General features: G+C 28.7%; 2 protein-coding genes across 4 annotated transcripts in view; one reads left to right on the plus strand and one right to left on the minus strand.

Annotated features, from left to right (window-relative positions):
* The window catches only part of LOC129963723 (protein-serine O-palmitoleoyltransferase porcupine-like), a 148,099-nt gene that overhangs the window by 35,954 nt on the left and 90,739 nt on the right, over positions 1–21,406 (minus strand). The gene's annotated exons all lie outside the window — the stretch shown is intronic.
* LOC129960394 (protein prickle-like) overlaps positions 1–21,406 on the plus strand; it is a 236,712-nt gene that overhangs the window by 20,941 nt on the left and 194,365 nt on the right. The window contains exon 2 of the mRNA XM_056075976.1: positions 9,309–9,397. Within this exon, the coding sequence (XP_055931951.1) occupies positions 9,324–9,397 (74 nt within the window). The 5' untranslated portion in view covers positions 9,309–9,323. The remainder of the gene's footprint in view (positions 1–9,308; positions 9,398–21,406) is intronic.

Consider the following 21,406-nt stretch of genomic DNA (forward strand, 5'->3'; position numbering starts at 1 on the left):
GGCCTGTTGCACGTTAAATCCGTCATGCCAAACGTCCTCCCGCTGGTGTGGTGTGGCGTGAAAAGGGGGGGGTGCCAGCTCAGGTGTCGTCCTCGTCATCTGACCGCGGTTCAAGATTACGAGGTCCGTCCCAAAATAGCCCTAGTGTTGCTTTACAACGGGACGTTAATATAACTAAACTAAACACATAGTCTTAATTTATGTTACGATGCCACATCACTTTCCTGCATGAAAAATGCGCAATAGATTACAAATTGAAATTTATACTACTTATTCGACATGGACATGAATTTGTTTCCCTGTAATATGTAATAAACAATACTTTGCTATCATGAAATCTTGATATTTTAAATTCATTTAATTTTGTGCGTAATATGGTTGCTTCATTTCGTGTAATTCAGTCTTAATTTATAGGGTTTAAATTGATTTAATTTTGCATATAAACCAGATAAGCAAATAATGTTATTCAAGTTTCACGACTGTATACTTTTTTTCTAAAAAGGAATAATTTTTATTATTTGATTCCTACATTGCAGCTGTTTTTGATTTTATAAATTCGTTACTATGGCAATACTATGTAACACTACAATTACGTTTTCGATTAGTAGACACATCTAGGAAATATGTTCTCTCCATGTAAATTTGAAACATTTGTCTGTATATGCTGCATGTAACCTATATATTAACTTTTCCTTATTAAAATTCCTTTCATAATTTGAATATATTCCTTTGAGTTTTGAAAAAAATTTGGAATCAATTTGTTTCAATGTTCGTGAAATGCTGACCCGTCTTTTTATTTCAGAAACTATTACTATCGTTCTTTCCGCTTTTAAATGTCATTCTTTGATATTTTCATTTAAACACATGAACCGCACCTTTAATGCTTCCATCGTAATTTTTTGTAATAAATTTCGTTTCGTTTTGTGTCTAGTTGTAAATAAAAGAAGCAGTACCAAAACTGAAAAAATGATTAAACTCGCGTATAATCAATTCGTTAGACAAGAGTCTTGTCATGAACTTCAGAATTATGTTGTTGTTATGTTGGGCGGAGAGATTACCATCATGGCCGGCTGACTTGGTACAATTTACTGTTTGACTTGTTACGTTCGACAGCAAGGGGGTGTAAATGATTACATGTTTTGCATTTAGATTTTTCGAAAGAAACATTTTTGTCAAATGGTCGCATGTTTATTAACAAAAGAAAACATACTAATCTTTCGAAAAGGCAGCTATTTTCTTTCGACGTATCTTTTTAAAAAAAAGGCAAATGTTTTCATCTGAGCGTAGTATGTAATTTTTTTTTCCTTAAATTTGTTGATAACACTTGAGGAATCTTTTAAAAATATCAGAACGCTATTTAACTAACAAGATTCTGTGGTTGTCTTTCGTACGTATAGGTCCTGTAAAAGAAACTTAATTCTTCGACGAATTCAAAGTATTTATTGGCCAGATATTGTTGAGCTATTCAAGATGATGTTTTGGTTTTAATTTTTCCCTCATTTTATGAAAAAATTATCTGCTTACCATTTTATTGGAAGTGGAAGGTGTAAGCATTTTACCGCACAAGGCAGTGCATAAAATGAGACCCTTTTTTTAAATAATTGATCGTTTTTGTTTCACATTTCAACACATTTTTTTAATTTTACCTACCCGATAATGATTTATTTTCGTTATTTTTTATTTTACTAACTTTATATTGCGTTTTCAAAATGTTTTGATTAATTTTTTTATATGTGCATTATGAAGAAAAATTGACTAAGTTAATGAAAAATTAATCGTAACTATTAATTAATCTTTCCCATATTTATAACAAAAGAATTTAATTGTTATGACAGATTTTAGAACATAAACAACTAAATATCTTTAAAAATTATTATTTTACTGTTTTGTTCAAATGGAATAAATATAATACACCAGTTAAATGAGAAATTTATGTTCCAATAAATCATATACTTTGAGTTACTTAATAATCACTTAAATAACTCAGTGTACACATATTTTTATGAATATATTTACTTTGAAATTATTTTAATGACATTTTTTAGCAACTTGTTAGCATCACTTTTCCCTCAATCCGTCAGCCCTAAACAACGGTCTTTATTTAAGTTGAACTGTGAATTTATGTAGTAACAAACTTTATGTAGCAGTTGAACAAGGGACGAAACATTTAAATTTAGAAATTGGCTATTGGAGGATTTCTCTTTAATTCTATATATAAAATTCTTATGTATTCAAATTTATTAATCATCATTTGGCAGCAGTTTATTCATTCAGATTATTTACATGCTTTGATCGCGGCGAAATGTCTGTGACAATGCTATGTCTTTTTTTTCTTTGAGCTGGATAGTATAGAAAAAGGAATTTAAGTCGAGCAATTCTGATTATAAATCGAAACTGTCGAAAGCGAGAAATTAAGACAAATGAAAGTGCTAAAGAATCATTCATAAAAATACCCAGTCGGAATGAGCAAAGTAAAAGTGTATAATATTTTTGAGTACGGATGCGAAATTTCCAAACTACAAGAATATCGTCAACTCTGCTCGCCAATTAATTTTTCTTCTTTGAAATATAGCTAATGACTCAGAATGCTCTATCGTTATTGCTCAAGCATAATTTAAAATAATATGGTATACCGTTTTACGATAATATATGGTTCATCAAAGTTGATTGCTATGTTTAAATTAATCTTATTAATACTTCTCAGTTTCAGTGATTATTTTAATGTTATTAGTATTATGAAGACCAATTTTGATGAACACATGTTATAAAAACAGGAGAAAAGAAGTAAATTCAATTTAGACTTTTTAACCATCTTAGAATTATATATTATTGCCTTCTAACATTTACAGATATATATACGCATCAGAAAATTGCAACTTTAGAATTTAAGTTAGTAGTTAATGTAATACAATTTAAATAATTTAATCTTATTTTTAGTAATAAATCTATTTATATACAATACACTCCCGATTATTCGGTCTAATGTGGAGTAAGGACTAGCCGGATAACAACAACAAAAAAAACAAAAAAAAACTGATAGGTCGGAGTTCTACGAATTCATTTCTTTGCCCACCAATACCAGAAGACAAAGTTTTTATCCCAAACTCACTGTTATAAAAGGTATTTTCACACTTCTTATTGAGTGCTAAGCCCTTCATATATCTCAATGTGAACGCCGACGCGAGCTGGTGAATCATAGAAGCAGTTGCCGGGAACGTGTTGAGTTGAAATATAAGGCTCTGTACTGGTAGTTTATATACTGCACTGCACTTTTCAAGAGTTTATTGGGGAAAAAAATAAGTTAAAGGATATAAATTGCTCACATTTTAACAAATTCTGTAATGCCCAACTTAAATACAGGAAGCATAAACAACACATTAATGTAAATCATAAGTCCAATTCTTAAGAAAATTGGCTCAAACTGATTTTATTTTTCTCCGATGATTACACAGATATGAAAAGGTAACCGTAAGATAATCAAAACTGACATTTTTAAGTGTTGAAGATGTCTTTAACAGCAGACGCCTTGCCTTCCTCGTTTAATTACGATGAAAGTAAACTAGTTACGAACCGGATTCTTGGAATGCGCTGTATATATATTTTATAAATATTCTATAAATTCATATCTAGATGGGTGAAGCGAGCTAAGATCATGTAGTATTCCCAAGTAAAGAATCACAATGTGATTCTTCGGATTGGTGAGGCGTAATCCTCTAGTAAAAGATCTTCAACTACAGTTCGCTTGTCATTATTGAATTATTGGTTGCGAAAATATACTAATATTGATTTTTTTTTTCCTACTAATTTTTCTTTTAGGAAAAATATATGCGGTAATTTTTGTCGGGATATTAAAGCTGCATCTTTGTGAATATCCACCTGTAATTATCTATGCGATAAAGATAATTACTTAAACTTTAATTGTTAAAAAGATCTTTCATCTGCCTCTATCTCAAATATTTATAAAATCCTCTTCTTTTGTACACATCTATCTATCCAAGACTGTCTGAAAACAAAGATTTCGTTTCCGAAAGTAAGCTGTTATTAAAGGTGTCTTCCGCATACAAAGATTCGAGTTGGAAACCTCTCGGAGATGTAAACATTGGGTCGACGAATCGAGAGCGGGCGTCGCCTGAGAAACAGACCTGCTGCGGAATTCCACATTAGCATAACAAAAGATCGGGTTCTTTGTGTTTCATTTCGGATCTAGCTGAGTTTTCCTTGTGAACTCGGAAGCAGCCTTTCGCTTTTCGAATGGAAACACTGATGATGATGATGAAAGTTGCTGAAAATTCGTCGAAGCGTCTTTTTTTTTTTTTTTTTTTTTTGGTGTCTGATTTTGGATTTCACTCGTTCTGCTTGAATGGAAACTAATTATGTTGTCAAAAGCCATGTTGAGAACCAAAAGTGTTGAAATTGGCTCCAGATTTTTGAATTTTTTAACTACTGTTTGGGAAATATCATTTGTTTGGGTTTTTTTCTATGTTTTTGATTTATGTGCTTGTAATTCGCCGCTAAATGTTTGAGAAATTTTCGAAATTTGATGGTACAAGCGAAATGAAACATATGTTGAATGGCAACTGTTAGTCTTCACGTTTACTCAGTGCTTTCAGATAGCCCACAACATAAGAATTAGGAATATCGAAGAAATATTTTATTATTATTTTGTGAAGCTGGTGATGAAGTTCACACTTAACATACAAGGCAATCGCACTGTCGTCATTGCTCATGAAAAGAACTCAAACTCAATAAATAAATAAATGCTCATTTAGCAGACTGTAATTCATTTTTAATCCACACTCAATAATTTGACAAGAGCCGATGGTACACACATCTCTTCCTGGCTGCTCGCCACTCAACTCACTGTTTTACACAAAAATTCTTTTTTCATACAGATAGCGCGACGGTAGTATGCGCAGATATACGCACGCTCTGATTACAAAAATTATTCTAGAAAAAAGTATTAACATTTGGCATATGGTTGCTTCGATATATTGTAAAAAGGTTTATAAAGTTTTTAATAAAACCATTTACAACAGTAAATTTCTATGTGGGTACCCGTGGTAGCTTGAAAAATGTCAAAGCAATTTTCCTATTTTCGTCAAACCTTAGATAAGCATCTGTGAATTTTGAATGTATCAGTGTCTTCATTTGGCATTGGAAACATTGTTTTTTTATGTAACCCCAAAATTGGCAACAGTTATGGCCGATTCGAATGCATGGAACCAACGAATACATCGAATTTTTTTCCTTCGTTGCCATTGTGACAAAAACAGAATGCGAGATCACTATTTCTTCATTGGACAGAAATAAAATTCAGAACACAAATATTCCATAGTGAAAATTTTACAGTATTATAATCAGTAGTTCTTTTGTAATTGGAGAATGACTTTATGACCACCACTTGTAAATCAATTAACTCCCTTCACTGTACAGCCATTCGATCATCTTTCCTCCAAAAGACGATCTGATTTTCCCCAATTGATCTAATATAAATAAAAAAGTCTTGAGCAACAAACATTTAGCGGACGCATCAACAGGTACTGTTACTAGAAATAAATCTGTCAATAAATTAAAAGATTCGAACCGCTTGTTGAAACCATAATTGTAAGATGCTATTTTGGCCTGGATTCATCTGTTGTTTTTAATTATTAAACTTTAGTTTTAGTTTTAGATGCGATAAAAGTGCACGTACAAAATAATTATAAAATAGTGGCAACACGCGTGTGTATATATTCAACGTATCAATAGCGGATTTCCACTTGACTAAAGGTGGCCATAAACAGGTCGATTAAAAACAACACACCTTTATTTGCCTAATTGCCAAATAAACAAATTAATAAATCATGCAAATATTAAGATAACAATTATTTAGGTTCGTATAATTTCATCATTTAGCTATTAGAATACTTGTAAAATGGAATGTTTGCTTCAAATGATATTCTATATATTCACAAAATTGTATATATTCACAAAAATCATTAAAATATTAAAAATCTGCTGGAATGTAAAACTAAATTGACCCCTTAATAAAGATAAATCATCTTTAATGTGCATTACATAGTGTCGCAAAATATCTAAATTCCCCACCGTTGATTCTAAAACGCTGGAAAATATTGTTGTTAATTGTATTGTTATTGCAATTCTTATATTAAAAAAATAATATATAAATGTAGTAAAATTAGAGATAAAAAATAAAACTGATACCACTGAATTGCTTTTTTATTTTTATTTTATGGTAAAAAGGGTTCTTGTGAAGTTACTGCAGAAGAATGTTATCATTTCAATTAGCTTTTAATTAAAAGTTTTTTAATTAATTCTTAGTAACATCTACTATCCAGAAGGTGATTATATACCAAATTTTAGTAATTTTACTTAATCATACGGAATTTTGAATGATTTAGAAGCCCCGATAGCATTAGTAGGAATTATGGTTGAATCCTAGGGGTCATCGCCGACAAAGGTATAATTCCTCTAGTTGGAGGCATGTCCGGACGCCAATAGGGGATAACCAACAATATATGAGCTCCTTATACCCCCATATCTGAGATAGCCACAGGTCGGACTCATACACGAAGATAAAATTTTTCCCACTGATGTGCTTGCCTTTATAATACACTTAATTATCTTATTCAGATAATTAATTCAACTAATGATTCATTAAAAATAGCAAAGATTTCTTACAATTTCAAACTGAGCGTTCCTCAAAATAAACCTCAATTTAATTTAAGTTGTTTATTTATTCCAATGTCTCGGGAAATGGCTGGATTTGAATATTAATATCAGACATACAAATCATTTAGCGCATTAAATGCCTTTTAAATATTATTCAGAAGATAAATGAGACCATTAATTTCCACTAATAAATAAATTATAATATTGAAAAGACTAACTAAACGCCTCTGGAAAGTAGTCTGCTATTCATTTAAGCGTCCAACGGCCGAATCATTCTGTTTAAAATGTCTAATGAATGTCAAGCTACCCTGTTATGTACATATTTCTTCGCGCGGAATACATTGCATGACATCCCTAAGTCACCTATCAATATTCACTCTACCCCCTCTCCCTTCCCGAAAAAAAAAAGTCTTGTGCCGAGGAAAATGAAATTAGACGTTTAATTCTGTTTGCTCAGATGAAGGTATAAATTATTAGCATATTATACTTTAATTCCATATAAATCTTTAACGATACGTTTGTACCCTGTGTTTTGAATTGATTATATTGTTTACAACGATTTCATTTCATTTCTTGAAAAAAAATTAAATTAAAAAAAAAATAGGTGTTTGGATATTATGCCAATTATATGTTTAAGAAATTTACTAAACATTGCGTTTGCGAAAAATCAGTGAAAAAAATAATCGTTTATAATTTTTTGAAATAAATACTAATATTTTGTTTTTCTTTTCACGAAAATAAGTATAGATAAAAATGTTTTCTTTTTCCCCGACATGCATAAATGCGCGAATGGGTGAGTTATTGTTTGTCATTTTTGCATGATTTTAGTGCGCAGAGGGGCGATATGTCGTAAATAAGAGCACTTTATATATAATATATAATTCGTGAGATCCATTTTTTTTTTTCTCCCGCTGTTGATTTTCTTTTTGCTTTTGAATTCCGCTATTTTGTTTTAATTCGAAATTGTGCAATGCTTCTATGTATTGCTTAGTAAAAAGTAAGCATTTCCTCTTCCACTTATTATCTCACATCCATTTTAGTAAAAATAAAATAAATGAAAATCAAACAAAAAATGACGCATGCGCAAGAGCGTGAAGGGTCCTGAAAGCGGAAAATAGGTTGTTTCACAGAATTTTGACATGTTTTCTGGGTTAAAGTGACTTTTCTTTCGAAATATTTATAGAATAATAACCTAGATAGATGTGATAGTTAAAAAAAATACATTTTTGTATTTATTTTTATTGACGGGTATCTCCATCATTTGTATTTGTGTTATTGTTTAAGTCGCATACAAGCAAATGATGGTTATAACCGTGCTCTCTGTGATTGTGTTAGGATGATATTTTAGTAAAAGCAGTTTAAATATTTATTTATTTATTTTGTCTTTTCCATGTCTCGATATTTAAATTATTGCGCATTCTATTTTTATATTTTAAACAATTTTAGTTAATAGCATTTAGTTAGTAATAAAATGATTGCTCTTATACTTTTGAAGTCACTTTTTCAGAATGACCAGATCCGGGAGTTAAAAACCACAGAGTTTGAGCCCTTCATTTCTTACAGACGATTATCGGCAATATTTCAACATTAACCTTAATGTCGGTTTCAGATTTCAGAAGTTACATAACCTCTGGAGATACTTCTTTGTCCCGCCCACCCCATATTACTCTCACCACTAATTTTTAAAAATTCAGCTAAATGATTTTTATGTCTGGGTACTTTTTAGTACTTTATATCGATTTACTGATATTCTGTTCCTTTCCCTTCTCTCATAAAGATTCGAAACCTAATTATATCTTTCCAGTGAGGTATTGGTTTATTGGCGCCAACTTCATCTCTTTTGTACTAAATATTAATTTAATTTTTTTAGTTACTTGGTGTATTCATGGTATATTTTGAGCAATTTCCATTCTACGAATTGTATCTCAATTCCAAGTCATCAGAGAGCCATAATTGAAGAAAAATATACAAAAATAGGCGTATCAATTTGCATTTTTATGTTCATTCAATAAGAAATTCGAAGAAATTATTTCAAATTCTTTTGGATCTTCTTGGAACACGATATATTTTATTTCGATTTCATTAGTACTTGAAGCAAATATATTTCTTTATTTGATACCTCGCTGGAAAAAAAAAAAAAAAAAAAAAAAAAACTAATCATGATATTATAAAAGACAGGAAAAAAAAAATCATGAAAACAAAAATTGTTCTCGAAATCTTCAACACTTCTTTCATACTCCGACATTGCATGCAATGGTATGATCTTTTTTTATAACAACCACCTGGCTACCCCTCTCGTCAAGGCACTCGAAATTCATTTGTGCATTGAGCCTTAACAAGTAGCAACCTGATTCGCCTCAAAGAAAATAGAGTTTGAATTGTGAGTGACAAGATAAACATATACTTGGTTGTTCCATGTCGCCACAAAACAGTTAAAAAGAAAAGTAACAGCAGCAATTGTTGTTATACATGAAACTACACAATACCCTGTATATTTTATATCGAATAAACGCGAAACGAATATGATATTTCATATGGAATGTATTCTGCTTTACTTGATTTTTTTTTCTTCTTGTTCTTAATAGAATCAAAACAGTAGAATTTTTTTTTCTAAGAAAAGGAATTTTTATTTGCAGAGTGCTGGCTGAAGAATGGAGAAGCGAACGCTTGTGAAGAGGGCTCCTTCCTCGAAGCACTGTCCCGGATATCTGCCCCACTTCTGGAGGTAAGAACTTGTTGCCTTAATCAAATTGGATTTGATTCTTTTTTTGCCCTCTGCCCACTTCAAGTGGACCGCGAATAAATCGAATTTCGTTTTCTTTTCTGGTCGTTGGAATGAGTGACTGACTAACTGACTCATCGTTCCATTCCCAACCGGATGGGTACTAACTATACTGGTTTGGATTTCAAAATGGCCGACGGTATTGAAAGATGATTTTCGAAACGAACAGGATGAGATTTATGACTTAACTTTAACTGTTTTTAGTCTCTGGGTTCTTTTATTTTGGAACCATATATCGCTTGCCAGTCAAATGTCTACATTTGTTTTCATTTTAGATCTTCAGTTCGTTCCAGAATGATAGCTTTTAATGCTTCCGATTTGGATAATCGTTGAATAGGGATGAAATATTTTGATCCAATGGAATTATAAAAATTATTTGAAACGATGGAGATAACTGCCAAAAAATCCTCTTTTGTAGTGAATTCTTCTCCTTTTAATTGAAAAGTATAACGTTTTATTGTATTTACTCTCTACTGAGTCTTCCGTCGTGTCCACGAAAGTATCAAAGTAAAAAGGAAATCTTAAATTAAACTAATAAGTCTTTGATCAAGGTCAGTGTAATAATTTAAAAAAGTATTTCGAATTCAGTTCTGATCGTGCCGGTATTAAAAATAAATTTCGACTTTGAAAAAATTAAGTTTAACAGTGCTGTACTGAAGGAATATTTGCAATACAAACATAATATAGTTTTCATTGCGATATTATTTTTTAATTCTGACAACTTCACTAATACAGCTCAGTATACTTTTATAATCCTGTATTATGAAGAAAATTGAGGTTTGACTAAACTCGGATACTTCGATAACGTAGTAAAGGAATATATATACTCATGTTGATCATGGAATGATTTAAAGTCTACCTAGCTGAATTCACAGATTTAGCTATCAAACCATTGCCCTATAGTATATGTAACATCCTTCGTAATTGTAAATATCTAAATTTGTAGTTAATTCTAGCAATTAAAGAGGTATTTATAATGCTTGAAAAAATGTATTTTACCATTTAAAAAAATATTATATTTCTAATTTCATGTTTAAACACATTTCAGAATGAGAATTATTAATTATTTTTGTTAAAAATTTATGTTTATTTTTTTATAAGAATATCCTGTCAAGCTTATAGTTTAAATAAAAAATTTTTAGAAGGCAAAAGGCTGATTTTCACACATTCCGACTAGAAATTAAAAAAAAAAAAAAAAAAAAATGTTTTAAAGGTATTGCTTCTTACTGTTAATAAATATTGTAGAAATAATTTTTCATAAAGTTAAAATTTATTCTCAGCCCCTTCTGAATGAAGCGAAACATTTCTCTTAATGCAATCTTCTAAATCTAATGAAGATGAAAGTGCATATTTGTGCGTAGGTGCGCGCACCTCGAAATAATTTTAATTGAAAATTAAGCGAAATTTTGACGTTTCCCCGCGACAAATTCAGAAAATGTTACAATATAAAAATAAAATTTATATCACTTTAAAATTCAAAAAAATTATCTTTTCAATGATACTAAATTTGTTGTCATATAAATATTTTTCTATATTTAATCAATGTTTTAAAAAATATTTTAAGCATATTTCCCAACAGGCATACAAAAATCTGTGAGAATTCCGAACGAATATTAAACGTAACACGAACAATAATGTTAAAAAAAAAATCATTATTAAAGTTGTAAATATTTTTTCGTTTTTGGTTTATAATCAAAATTACTATAGATATTAATATAAACAATAAGGAAATTGCCAAAATAGTGAAAATATGCTTCTTTCATTAACACAAACCATTATTGGTAAAGCAGATTTCTGGAAAACAAGCAATATATTTACTTAATTTTGAAAAAGATCTATAAAATTTGTATTCAAAATAACATTAAAATAAAGAAAAATACTGAATTTTAACATTTTTTTTTAGGTTACAAATTAAGTTACATTGTTAAAAGGCTAGAAATAACGTAAAGCATCCATTATTTTACTATTTTTAAGAGAGGTATCAAATTATGGGAAATCCGTAGTATAATGAACAGAACAACCCAAGTCTTCTAAAATTGTATGAATTATATATCTATCAAAATTTGGAGCTTAAAAATATTTTGCTGTATTAACTATTCAGACCATAGTTACATTGAATATTTAATTCAAAATTTTAACGACCATTACCGACCATGCCATACCGGTAGAACCAGATAGCCACTAAAGCCAGCTAGCTAATAATAAAACAAAAAACATAAAATAAAATGTTTTCTTAGATAGCTATTAAACATATTTTTTTTAAAAAAATTATATTCTTTCTTACATGCTATAATAATTTCTTGCTGAGTATCTCTAAATCTTTTTTAACCTTTTAATATGAGTTATATTATTTTTTATAAATGTTTCCATAAAGCGTAATACTAAGCAAGACTAAATTGTCAACACTCTATTTTTCATTATATTTTCGGTTAGAATGATTAGAATTTTTATTGGGTGACTTTCAATAAATTCGATTTTTGGAAAAATGTTATTTCTTCGGATTTACGTCTCAATTAAAAAAAAATTATAATGGATCTCAGATTTTATTATTTGTTAACGCAGCCAAGTGATTAATGATTTAAAATTAAAAAATATTTTTCTGGCTATCAAAAATGAATAAAATTTTCTTAAAAAATATTATCTAAAGCATAAAAAATAAATTATTTGTTGCTAGAATGTATTCTTATAATTGAATTTTAATCGTCTGCAGTACTGAGTTCTGATAACATTATTCGTTATTAATCTTTATTGCCGACTTTATCGATTCAGGATTGTGTTTGAATAATGAACGATTTTTTCGTTTTCGTATCAGACTCTTTGATCGTTATTAATAAAAAATTTATAATAAATGTCAATCGAAGAAAAATTCCGGGAAGAAGTATTTTGCAATTCTTTTCATTTTAATTTCGAAAGTTCTTTTGAAAAATCGTCTCTTTTTTTTTTTTTTCTGATAATTTATTCTCTTGTTGTTTTTCTTTTCAAAGAATATTCACTTTTAAATCTCCAGTTGATTGCTCAATTTTTGAAATTTAGTTTAATTTGAAAGTTTTGGTTTGGTTTAAAGCAAAGAAATCTTATAAATATTTATTTTCATATGATAATTTATTTTCCGCTGGAAATTAAAAAAGAAAAGAAAAATATTCTTTGATTATTGATAAGAGAGGGACCAGCTTTTATTATACATAATATTTCAATTCTAGAGAAAAAATGTAGTGAAATTTAAAATTTTCTAGAGAGTAATGTAGGTAAATGGTATAAAGTCCTAGAAATCTAAAACATTATTTAACTTTTTTTTAAATCCTTTGGCTGTTTGTTGTTTTTATACCCGAAATGTTTAAAATTGTTTTCGTAATCCCCTTTGATTTAAGTCAGCAAAACTAAAATTAATAGTAGCTTCTTTCGTGGCTTTGCGGCTCTTTTCTCCAAAATTGTGTTGTTTTATTATCTTCATATCAAGAAAATTTGATCATTATTTTCTTTTGTATTCACGAAATTTTGAAAATTGCCGAAAAATGTCTACTTTCAGTACAGTCAACAGAATTTAAAAAAAAGTTGAAAAAGTCAACAGAATTATATTTATATTTTTCGTTACCGAGTTTGAAATTTTTGATCGCATATTTTGTCTAAGATATTTTTAGCGTAAGATTTAATTATTTTCATTCGCTTTTCCAGTATGTTTTTTATTATCATTAATTCATTAAGCTTAATTCGAATGAAGGCTATAATGCAGAAACCAACATGACTGCTCTGCCCGAAACAGTCTGTCATAGCCGTCCCCCAAATGAAGGTATTTATTCCCTCCTATCCTACATGGACTTTGAGTAGGGCATGGACGCCAAAATTGTTCGTACCTTTATTTTAGGAATTCCATGCAGAACCATTCCATACATTGTTGCCGAAGATGCAATTTGAAAACCTTTTTTAAAATCGATTAGTATTTTAAAAGCGTGTATATATATATATATATATAATATATATAAATTCTGATTAATTTTTCATTAATGACTGAAATTTTAAAAAAAATCTTTTTCTAGTCAACACCTACTCCCAAATTTAAGTATACATAGCTCTATTTCTATTTTGATCGATTTTTACTTTTTCATATATTAAGTATACAAAGAAGAAATATTGTAATCGCCAAAATAATCAAACTCTCCACGTTTTAGATCTCCCTCTGAAAAAATTAAAAAAAATTTTGGAATTATGTCTGTATGTATATGAGCACGATAACTAAAAAATACTTTGATGAAATGAATTTGAATGAATGACGAATGAAGGAATTATGAATTCTGATGAATGAATGATGATGAATAAAATTTTGTATATTATCTTCACACTGAAATTGTGAATTTCTATTCAAATTTGAACGAAATCATTCAGAAGAAAACGAGAGAACGAAAATGAGAATTACAAAACGTAAAGAGCTAGATAGATAAAATTTGATACATCAGTTTTGCATCTAAAACTCATTATCAATATTGAATTTGGAATCAAATATATCGAGGGATTGGCCATTTGTCGGTCTCACCATTACCATGCATATATAAAATCTATAACTCAAAAGCAACGATATAAAAAAATGAAATTTAGTACACTGGACTAACTTCTAAAGCGTAGATTCTTATCAAGTTTTTAACCAAATCTGTTAGACATGTTGACATACATTTAGTTTGAACCTTCGCATGCATGTAAACACAGTAACTCGAAAACGAGACTTGATGAAATTTGATATGTGATCTTGTGACTGCGGTTGTAGTTTTGTGTCACATTATAGTTTTAATCAGTTGGGAATAAGACTTTAAAAATAAATATTCGATTTTCTGATACTTGTGTATTATCTGCCAATAAAAACGAAAAGCTTAAAAAATAGTGCTAGATTTAGTAAAAACGCTAAATTCATCCGTAGAGATCAATATATCTTAATTATTGTTCTCCAATGCCATGCAATCAAGCAATCACAAGTATCAGTTGTTTTTTTTTTTTTTTTGTTTTTTTACTGTACTACGGAGTACAAAACTCTTATATATTTATAAACTCTGAAAATTAATTTTAAAAAACCTATACTAGAGGCGTTCATGGCTAAATCCAAAGTGAATAGTTCAAGAATATGCAAGAAAGTTTCAGGAAGACAACTCCCATTGATTACGTCATGTACCTCACAATCTACAGTTACTGTGCTTGTTCGTAAATTTTATTATAATGCAGTGACTGAAAAAATGCATTATACCGTATTAATTATTTTTATACATTATTATTATTATCGTTTGCTATAATGATAAAAAAATATTAAAGCATGCAGCTTATACATCTGCTCATGAACATAACATTTTGTTTAGTAGCAGCATATTATTTTATCCATTAATTCGGCAAATTCACAGAAATTTTGTCATAAATGTGTCATAAGCACGTGCGTAGCAATGGTGGTACAGTGTTGGTATAAATACTCCGGGCGCCAGTCTTAAGAAGTGTTAATCGAGCAAAATATTAGTGCTTTCCTAAATCACTGTTGATGACTGAAACGAAAAATTCTATTCCTCTTAGGCCATTTTCGTCATTGGATACAGATTGTTCTTTGAGGGCATTTCAGATTTCATAACTTTCTTCTTTTTTTACCATTAGAATATTTCTGGATGGTATTTGCAGTTTCTTAATATTAATGGAATCTTGAGATATAATTATTTCGCTGATCGGCATTTCTTTGATACATTTCCATAGTTAACTGAGCATGCGCATGAATGTTACAATCATAGCATTTAAGACATGGCATTGCATTTAATTCAATAAAAAAACGTTTAGCCTTTATGTCCAATTTATTCAAATCAAAGAATCTGTATATATTTAGATTCTGTAATTCATACTTTAAATCTGCTCCAAATTCTTGCATGAAAAATGTATGTAAAAAACATGAGATTCACCCGATTGAATTGATTTTAAAAAGCTTGGAAAATGTCATAAAATAATATTTCAAGAAAAAATCTTATTATTCTTTTTCCAAAATATTTACTGGTGAATGTGTGGAGTTCTATGTAGTGAATTAGCAATTGAATTGATTTTGGCAGGATTGGCGCTACTTGGCTCAAAATCCTCTAGTAAGATAAACTTCACCGGAAGTTAAAAATGTAACTTATCTGTATTGAATTTATCTGAAAGCATAGCTAAGACCATATTCACATTTCGTCGTAACAGTGGCATCAGTAGAATTTCCGCCGATCGTTCCCTTCTCTCTCTTCAGTGTACGCCACTGATCATATAAGAATGGGAATCCCGTTACCATAGTAAATCCGTGCCTTTGATCTTATCACAGCGTAAAAGACTTTTCATTACATGTCAAACAATGCAGTTTCTTTTGTTTATGGGTCGTCGAAATTCATGTTCGATAGGTCACATGGGTGACGCCATTACCATTGTCTTGAGAGAGACGCAATGCTTGGTGTGACTCAACGCCCCTGGTTTTGTCCTGTGAATCGACCATGACATATTTTGACGGAAACGGGAGTCTCAAGTTTATAGACTTCATAATCTTCAAATTGGCATGTTTTCGATCGAAAGGGGATTAACCTGTCTAACACGGTTGAGTCTTAGCGTTTAGCTTGCTATGAAGATGATCAGCTTTGTTTTGCTTGGTATTTGACTTTGTAAAACAATTCAGACTATGTATCGGAAGAATGTGGCTCGAATTCTTTTCTGCATGAAATAAATATGAAAAAGTTGATGTAAAATGTAGATTGACTTGAAGATAAAATAAAATTTTCAAACGCTATTATTTAAGATTGTTACCAACTACACTTGGCTGAGAATTTAATTAAAATTTATGTATATAAGAATTATGAAATGTTCCAGAACGCTATTGAAGAAAAATGAAGAATATTTGTAAAGTTTTAATTAAAAACAAGAAGGGGGGGGGAGAAGAAATGTTCGACTTCGGAATTTGAATCCAGGAACTTTCTATGTGAAGTCAAATGCGATCAGTACTTGAAAGTTTCGTTGTAATATTTTGAAAACTAAATGAAGTCACCCATGATGTTTTGGCGTGAGAATGAAAACATATATTCTGTCTGTAATCATTAGCATACGAAAAATCAGGTTTATTTATTTTTCGATTGAGTAATTAGAATAGCAAAATTTGTGAAAGTCTGAACAGCTGTTCACATGTGATTAATCGATCATTATAATTAATTGCTTCCATGGACATGCTTCGCGGATCAGTTGCTTTAATATGCCTGCCTCGTTGTGGATCGGCATGTTTATTGAAGTTAAGTTTAGTTGTTATAGTTGGTTCCACATTTTAGTCGATTTGATTGTACAATAATGTTATTATTGTGATAATGATCCTTATGTTTATATGCTTTGTTTGTTAAATGGAAAAATAATCTTTTCGGTCTTGATGATTTGACATTCATCAATGTGTATTTTTGATTTTTTTTTATTGAGATTTTTGTCGACTGTTATTTTATTTTTTAAAACGCTTTTTAATTTGATTATGTTTAGTTTGATTCTGTTTTTACAAAACTTATAGTTATTTTTTTTAACTATTTCTAAAAAATGATCAGTAGCAATTTATACTAACAACATTTAGAAAACTTCGAGTGATCGAATCACTTATGAATATGCATCTCTCTACTACTACTTCAAGGCTCTAGGGAAGATAACATCTGTGAAATGGAAATTTTTTCATTAAAAAAATAATCTGAATTTGATTGCTCAGAACATCATTAACTAATGTTTATAATATATACAATTAAATTAATTACATTTAAATGCAGTAATATTTCGTTTATGACTGTTTATTGTCAGTTGCATTTGCCACCATCTAATATTGTTCTAAACAAAGATCCAAATTTACTGCCGAATGTATTTTGACTTTCATTATTATCGACATATTCTTTAAAAGTATTTAGTTATATATAATAACAACTGTTATCTATGTTATTTTGTTTTAGGTATGAAAATTTAGGCATGTAGAAATTTAGTAGTTTTAAATTTAAGATCTGATTTTTTTATATATTAAGTCATAAATATGGATTTATACAGTTTTAATATTTTCGTATTCATTTCTAATTTGATTTTTATTCGTGTAATTGCTTGGCCGAGATGTGTAATCTGGGCTAAACAATTAAATGCGATTAATTAACAAAATTAATCAATCTAATGGCATTCAACAATAAAATAATCCATATTAAAATTTTATGAGTATTTTATATGCTTTTGATATACATTTATTACTTCGCATTTCTACATTTAATAGTATTTGTTGATTAATCGATTCAATTTATAGAATATTATTATCTTTGACCGACAATATCTTTAAATGGATCGAGCTATGCTTATAAATATAATTAAGCATTTTAAATGATACATTTAAGAACGACAATCTTATTACATGGGAACATTGAAGTGTGCACTTGGATACACAACCTCGCTGTTTCATCTACTTGTTTAATTTGTTACAGAGTAGCTCATTAATATTAGCTCTTAAAGCTAACTATTAATTAGTCTCGGGTAGCCTGCAGTGTATCGCTTAAACTTTCTTTCTTTCTTTTTTTTTTTTTTTTTTTTTAAATCTTTGCTGTAAAAGAAGACGAAGGACATTTCGGTTTCTGCTACGTCTTTTTCATTTCCTTGTAATTAAATGTCATCTGAAAAGATATCTTGCAAAACAAAATAAAAAAAATAGAACCTTCCTTTAGATACTTAGAATTCTAGAAGCCATATTAGGAAGTAAAATTAATGTATTCATTTATACTGTCGTGCACATATGTTTCATAATTCTCGGAAGGCATTTAAATCATTAAACAAGCCTCTTACAGTTAAATGTGAGAAATTTAGACGCGTGTTTATGTTAATAAATTCTATATGTTATGACAAATTGCTTTGACATTTGGTTTGAGCAAAAAATTTTCGCAAATAAAAGGTTCACAGTTTATGTTTATATTTACAACAAAATTCAACTTAGAACTGAGCATCAAAAGTCGCAAGCATTTACATGAATAAAATTCCTTCCAAAATTACATATAAAATGTTTTTTATCAACGTTTTTGTGTCTTAAAAGTTCTGAACGAATTGTTGAAAATGTTTTTTTAAAGTAATTTTTCCTTGTAAATCGTTTTGAAAAAAGAAGAAATTGTATAATAATTTCGTCCAAATATTGTTTTTATATAAATTAAAATACTCTAATTGTGATTAATTTGGAAAAATGAATTTTAAAATTCTATCAGAAAAAGTTTTGAAATTGCTTAAAATAAAGGAAACCAAATATGTATGTAAAGAATATTTTATTTAAAATTTGCATTAATACTTTTATTTAGAATTTTATATTCCTTATATAACTAGTATGCTATTATCAAAAGTATCTTCACAATCTTTTTTTTTTTTAATTTGTTTGTTTCACTTGATTCGAATTTCGTATAAAGATTTCAAATGACGATTTTACTATTCGGCGAAGCAATGAAACTATATAATTTTGATATATTAAGTTATTAAGTTTCCATTCGAATAATCTATTAGCTTAATTCAGAACTTATATTCAAATTCACAGTTATTTTAAAATTCGCTATTAAAAGAATTGTAAAATATTATATTCCTTAAATACCCCCCCCCCTTTACCCTTTATTTAGCACCATTGGTCAGAAGCAACATGTTTCCAACAAATGCTTTGCATAAATGTTATAAGCATTTCTTCTTGCACAGATTTCTGAGTAATAATTAAACTAAATTTGTAACAATTAATTAAATTAAACTTAATTAATTTTTAGGAATTCGTAAATATATTATACTTATTTTTCTTACTTAATATGTATACCAAAAAAAATTACGATAATTTTTCAACATTTGCCAATTAAAGGGTTAAATTATTGATCATATTAATGTTGTAATCTTTTCATAAATTTATTTTTACATTATTTTAGCGTCATATTTCATCATCTTTTTTTGTAATTGTTAAATTCTTAAAATTTTCATTGAATTTTGGCAATAGACCATTACTGAAATTAAAGACTCTTCAAAAATGGTTTGCATCTTTTAGATAATTAATGTTTATATATTACCATATAATAATACAATGAAATTATCATACGACATTAGTTATGCTCGACATTCAATTTTTTTAAATATAAATTTTATAGGCGCTTTTGAAGGGGCGATAATGAACTTTAAAAATGCTTAATTTTTATTCGATAGGAACCGAAAACCGATGTTAGATCATACCTACACCAGAGGAACGCTTGCTGAAAATTATTTACTAGGCTCTTCACCTTGGAAACCGGTCGTCGAGCGTGCTATTGAAATATTGTTTTTAAAAATCGACGCGAAGCATTCTGGCTGCCCAGATATAGTGCCTCTGGTATTTGCATAGTAATGAACTTCTTTTTTTTTTCCCTCCCTCCTTCCCTGCCTCTTCTTTTTCTTTTCAACAGAACACATGAATTGTTAGATCATTACTGTAATTGAATTCGTTGATTCTTTTTGTTATTCCCTTTCTTTTTCTCTGTAGTGAAAACGTTATTGCTTTTTCTTATCAACCGTCGTTAACATTTGCTTCATTATTTACCAATAAAAGGTTGACCTACTACTCTGGGGATATTTTGTTTTGAAATACAAAGCAATTTTTCTTTTTGGATGAAAAGAGACGAATTAACCGAAAGATAAAGTTCTGGAGATAATTTTAATGACGGAAACGGGCATCGTATTATTATTATTTATCTTCAATTCAAATCAATTACTGGAATAATACTTTCAAAGAATGAACTAAAGTTTCAAAACAGAGATTTAAATTATTGTTCAATTTATTTAATTTTTTAGTGGATTTTTAATATCTATGTTAGTAAACCTGGTTGATATTTTTTTTCGTAATTTATAACAAAATATAAGTTTATTATTTCTTCCTAAAACTATTAGAAAAATTATTTATTAAGGAAGTTTGGTTTGCATTTATTCTTTTTATTTAAAATACTACAGTAACAGACGATAATTATTTCTCGCAGAAAGTTTTCTTATATTATTGATGAATTAATATTTACCTATTATATTACCATGTTATAATGCTCATATGCATTAAAATATTTTCCTACGATTTCTTAACTAAAATATATTATGATTTACTCTAATATTTGTAACATTTTAGGTTTTTCCAAAAGTATGGAAAAAAAAATTACATTGGAAATAATTATAACATTTAGATTTGTATTTCTGTTTCAGTTGAATAAAAATCGTTTTTTATATGTACCAAAAAAATACTTCTGTTTTTTTCTGAATAATTTCTAAACAATTAGAAAATTATTTATTTAGGAAGTTTTATTTGTGTTATTCTTTTTATTTAAAACACTGCAATAACAGACAATAATTATTTCTCGCAAAAAAATTATCTTTTTATATTATTTTTAAATTAATACTTGCTTAATATGTTACTATGTTACAATGCCCATATGCAATAAGATATTTTTCTATGATTTCTTAACCAAAATATATTATAATTTTCTGTAATATTTTATTTTTTTTCCTATATTAGGAAATAAATATCCTAATAATTATCGAATTTAGATTTAATTTGAATTCCTCTTCCAGTTGAATAAAAATCTTTTGGTATTTGTGCCAAAAATAATACTTGTCTTTTTCTGAATACTTTCTATAACAATTAGAAAATTATTTATTTAGGGAAGTTTGATTTGCATTTATTATTCTCATTTAAAACACTGCAGTAACAAACGATAATTACTTCTTGCAGTAAGTTATATTATTGATGAATTTTATGAAATTATAATTATTATGAATATAATTATAATTATTATTATTATGAATTTATGTTAATGAATTATTATGTTAAATGCTCATATGCGTTACGATATTTTTCTACGATTTCTTATCTAAATTATATTAAAATATTATAAAAATTACAAGAAATTATATGTTTTTCCTTAATTATGAAGGAAAATTACATTGGAAGTAATTATAAAATTT

This window comes from Argiope bruennichi, chromosome 1 (assembly GCF_947563725.1).
Source record: "Argiope bruennichi chromosome 1, qqArgBrue1.1, whole genome shotgun sequence".
Taxonomy (NCBI): domain Eukaryota; kingdom Metazoa; phylum Arthropoda; class Arachnida; order Araneae; family Araneidae; genus Argiope; species Argiope bruennichi.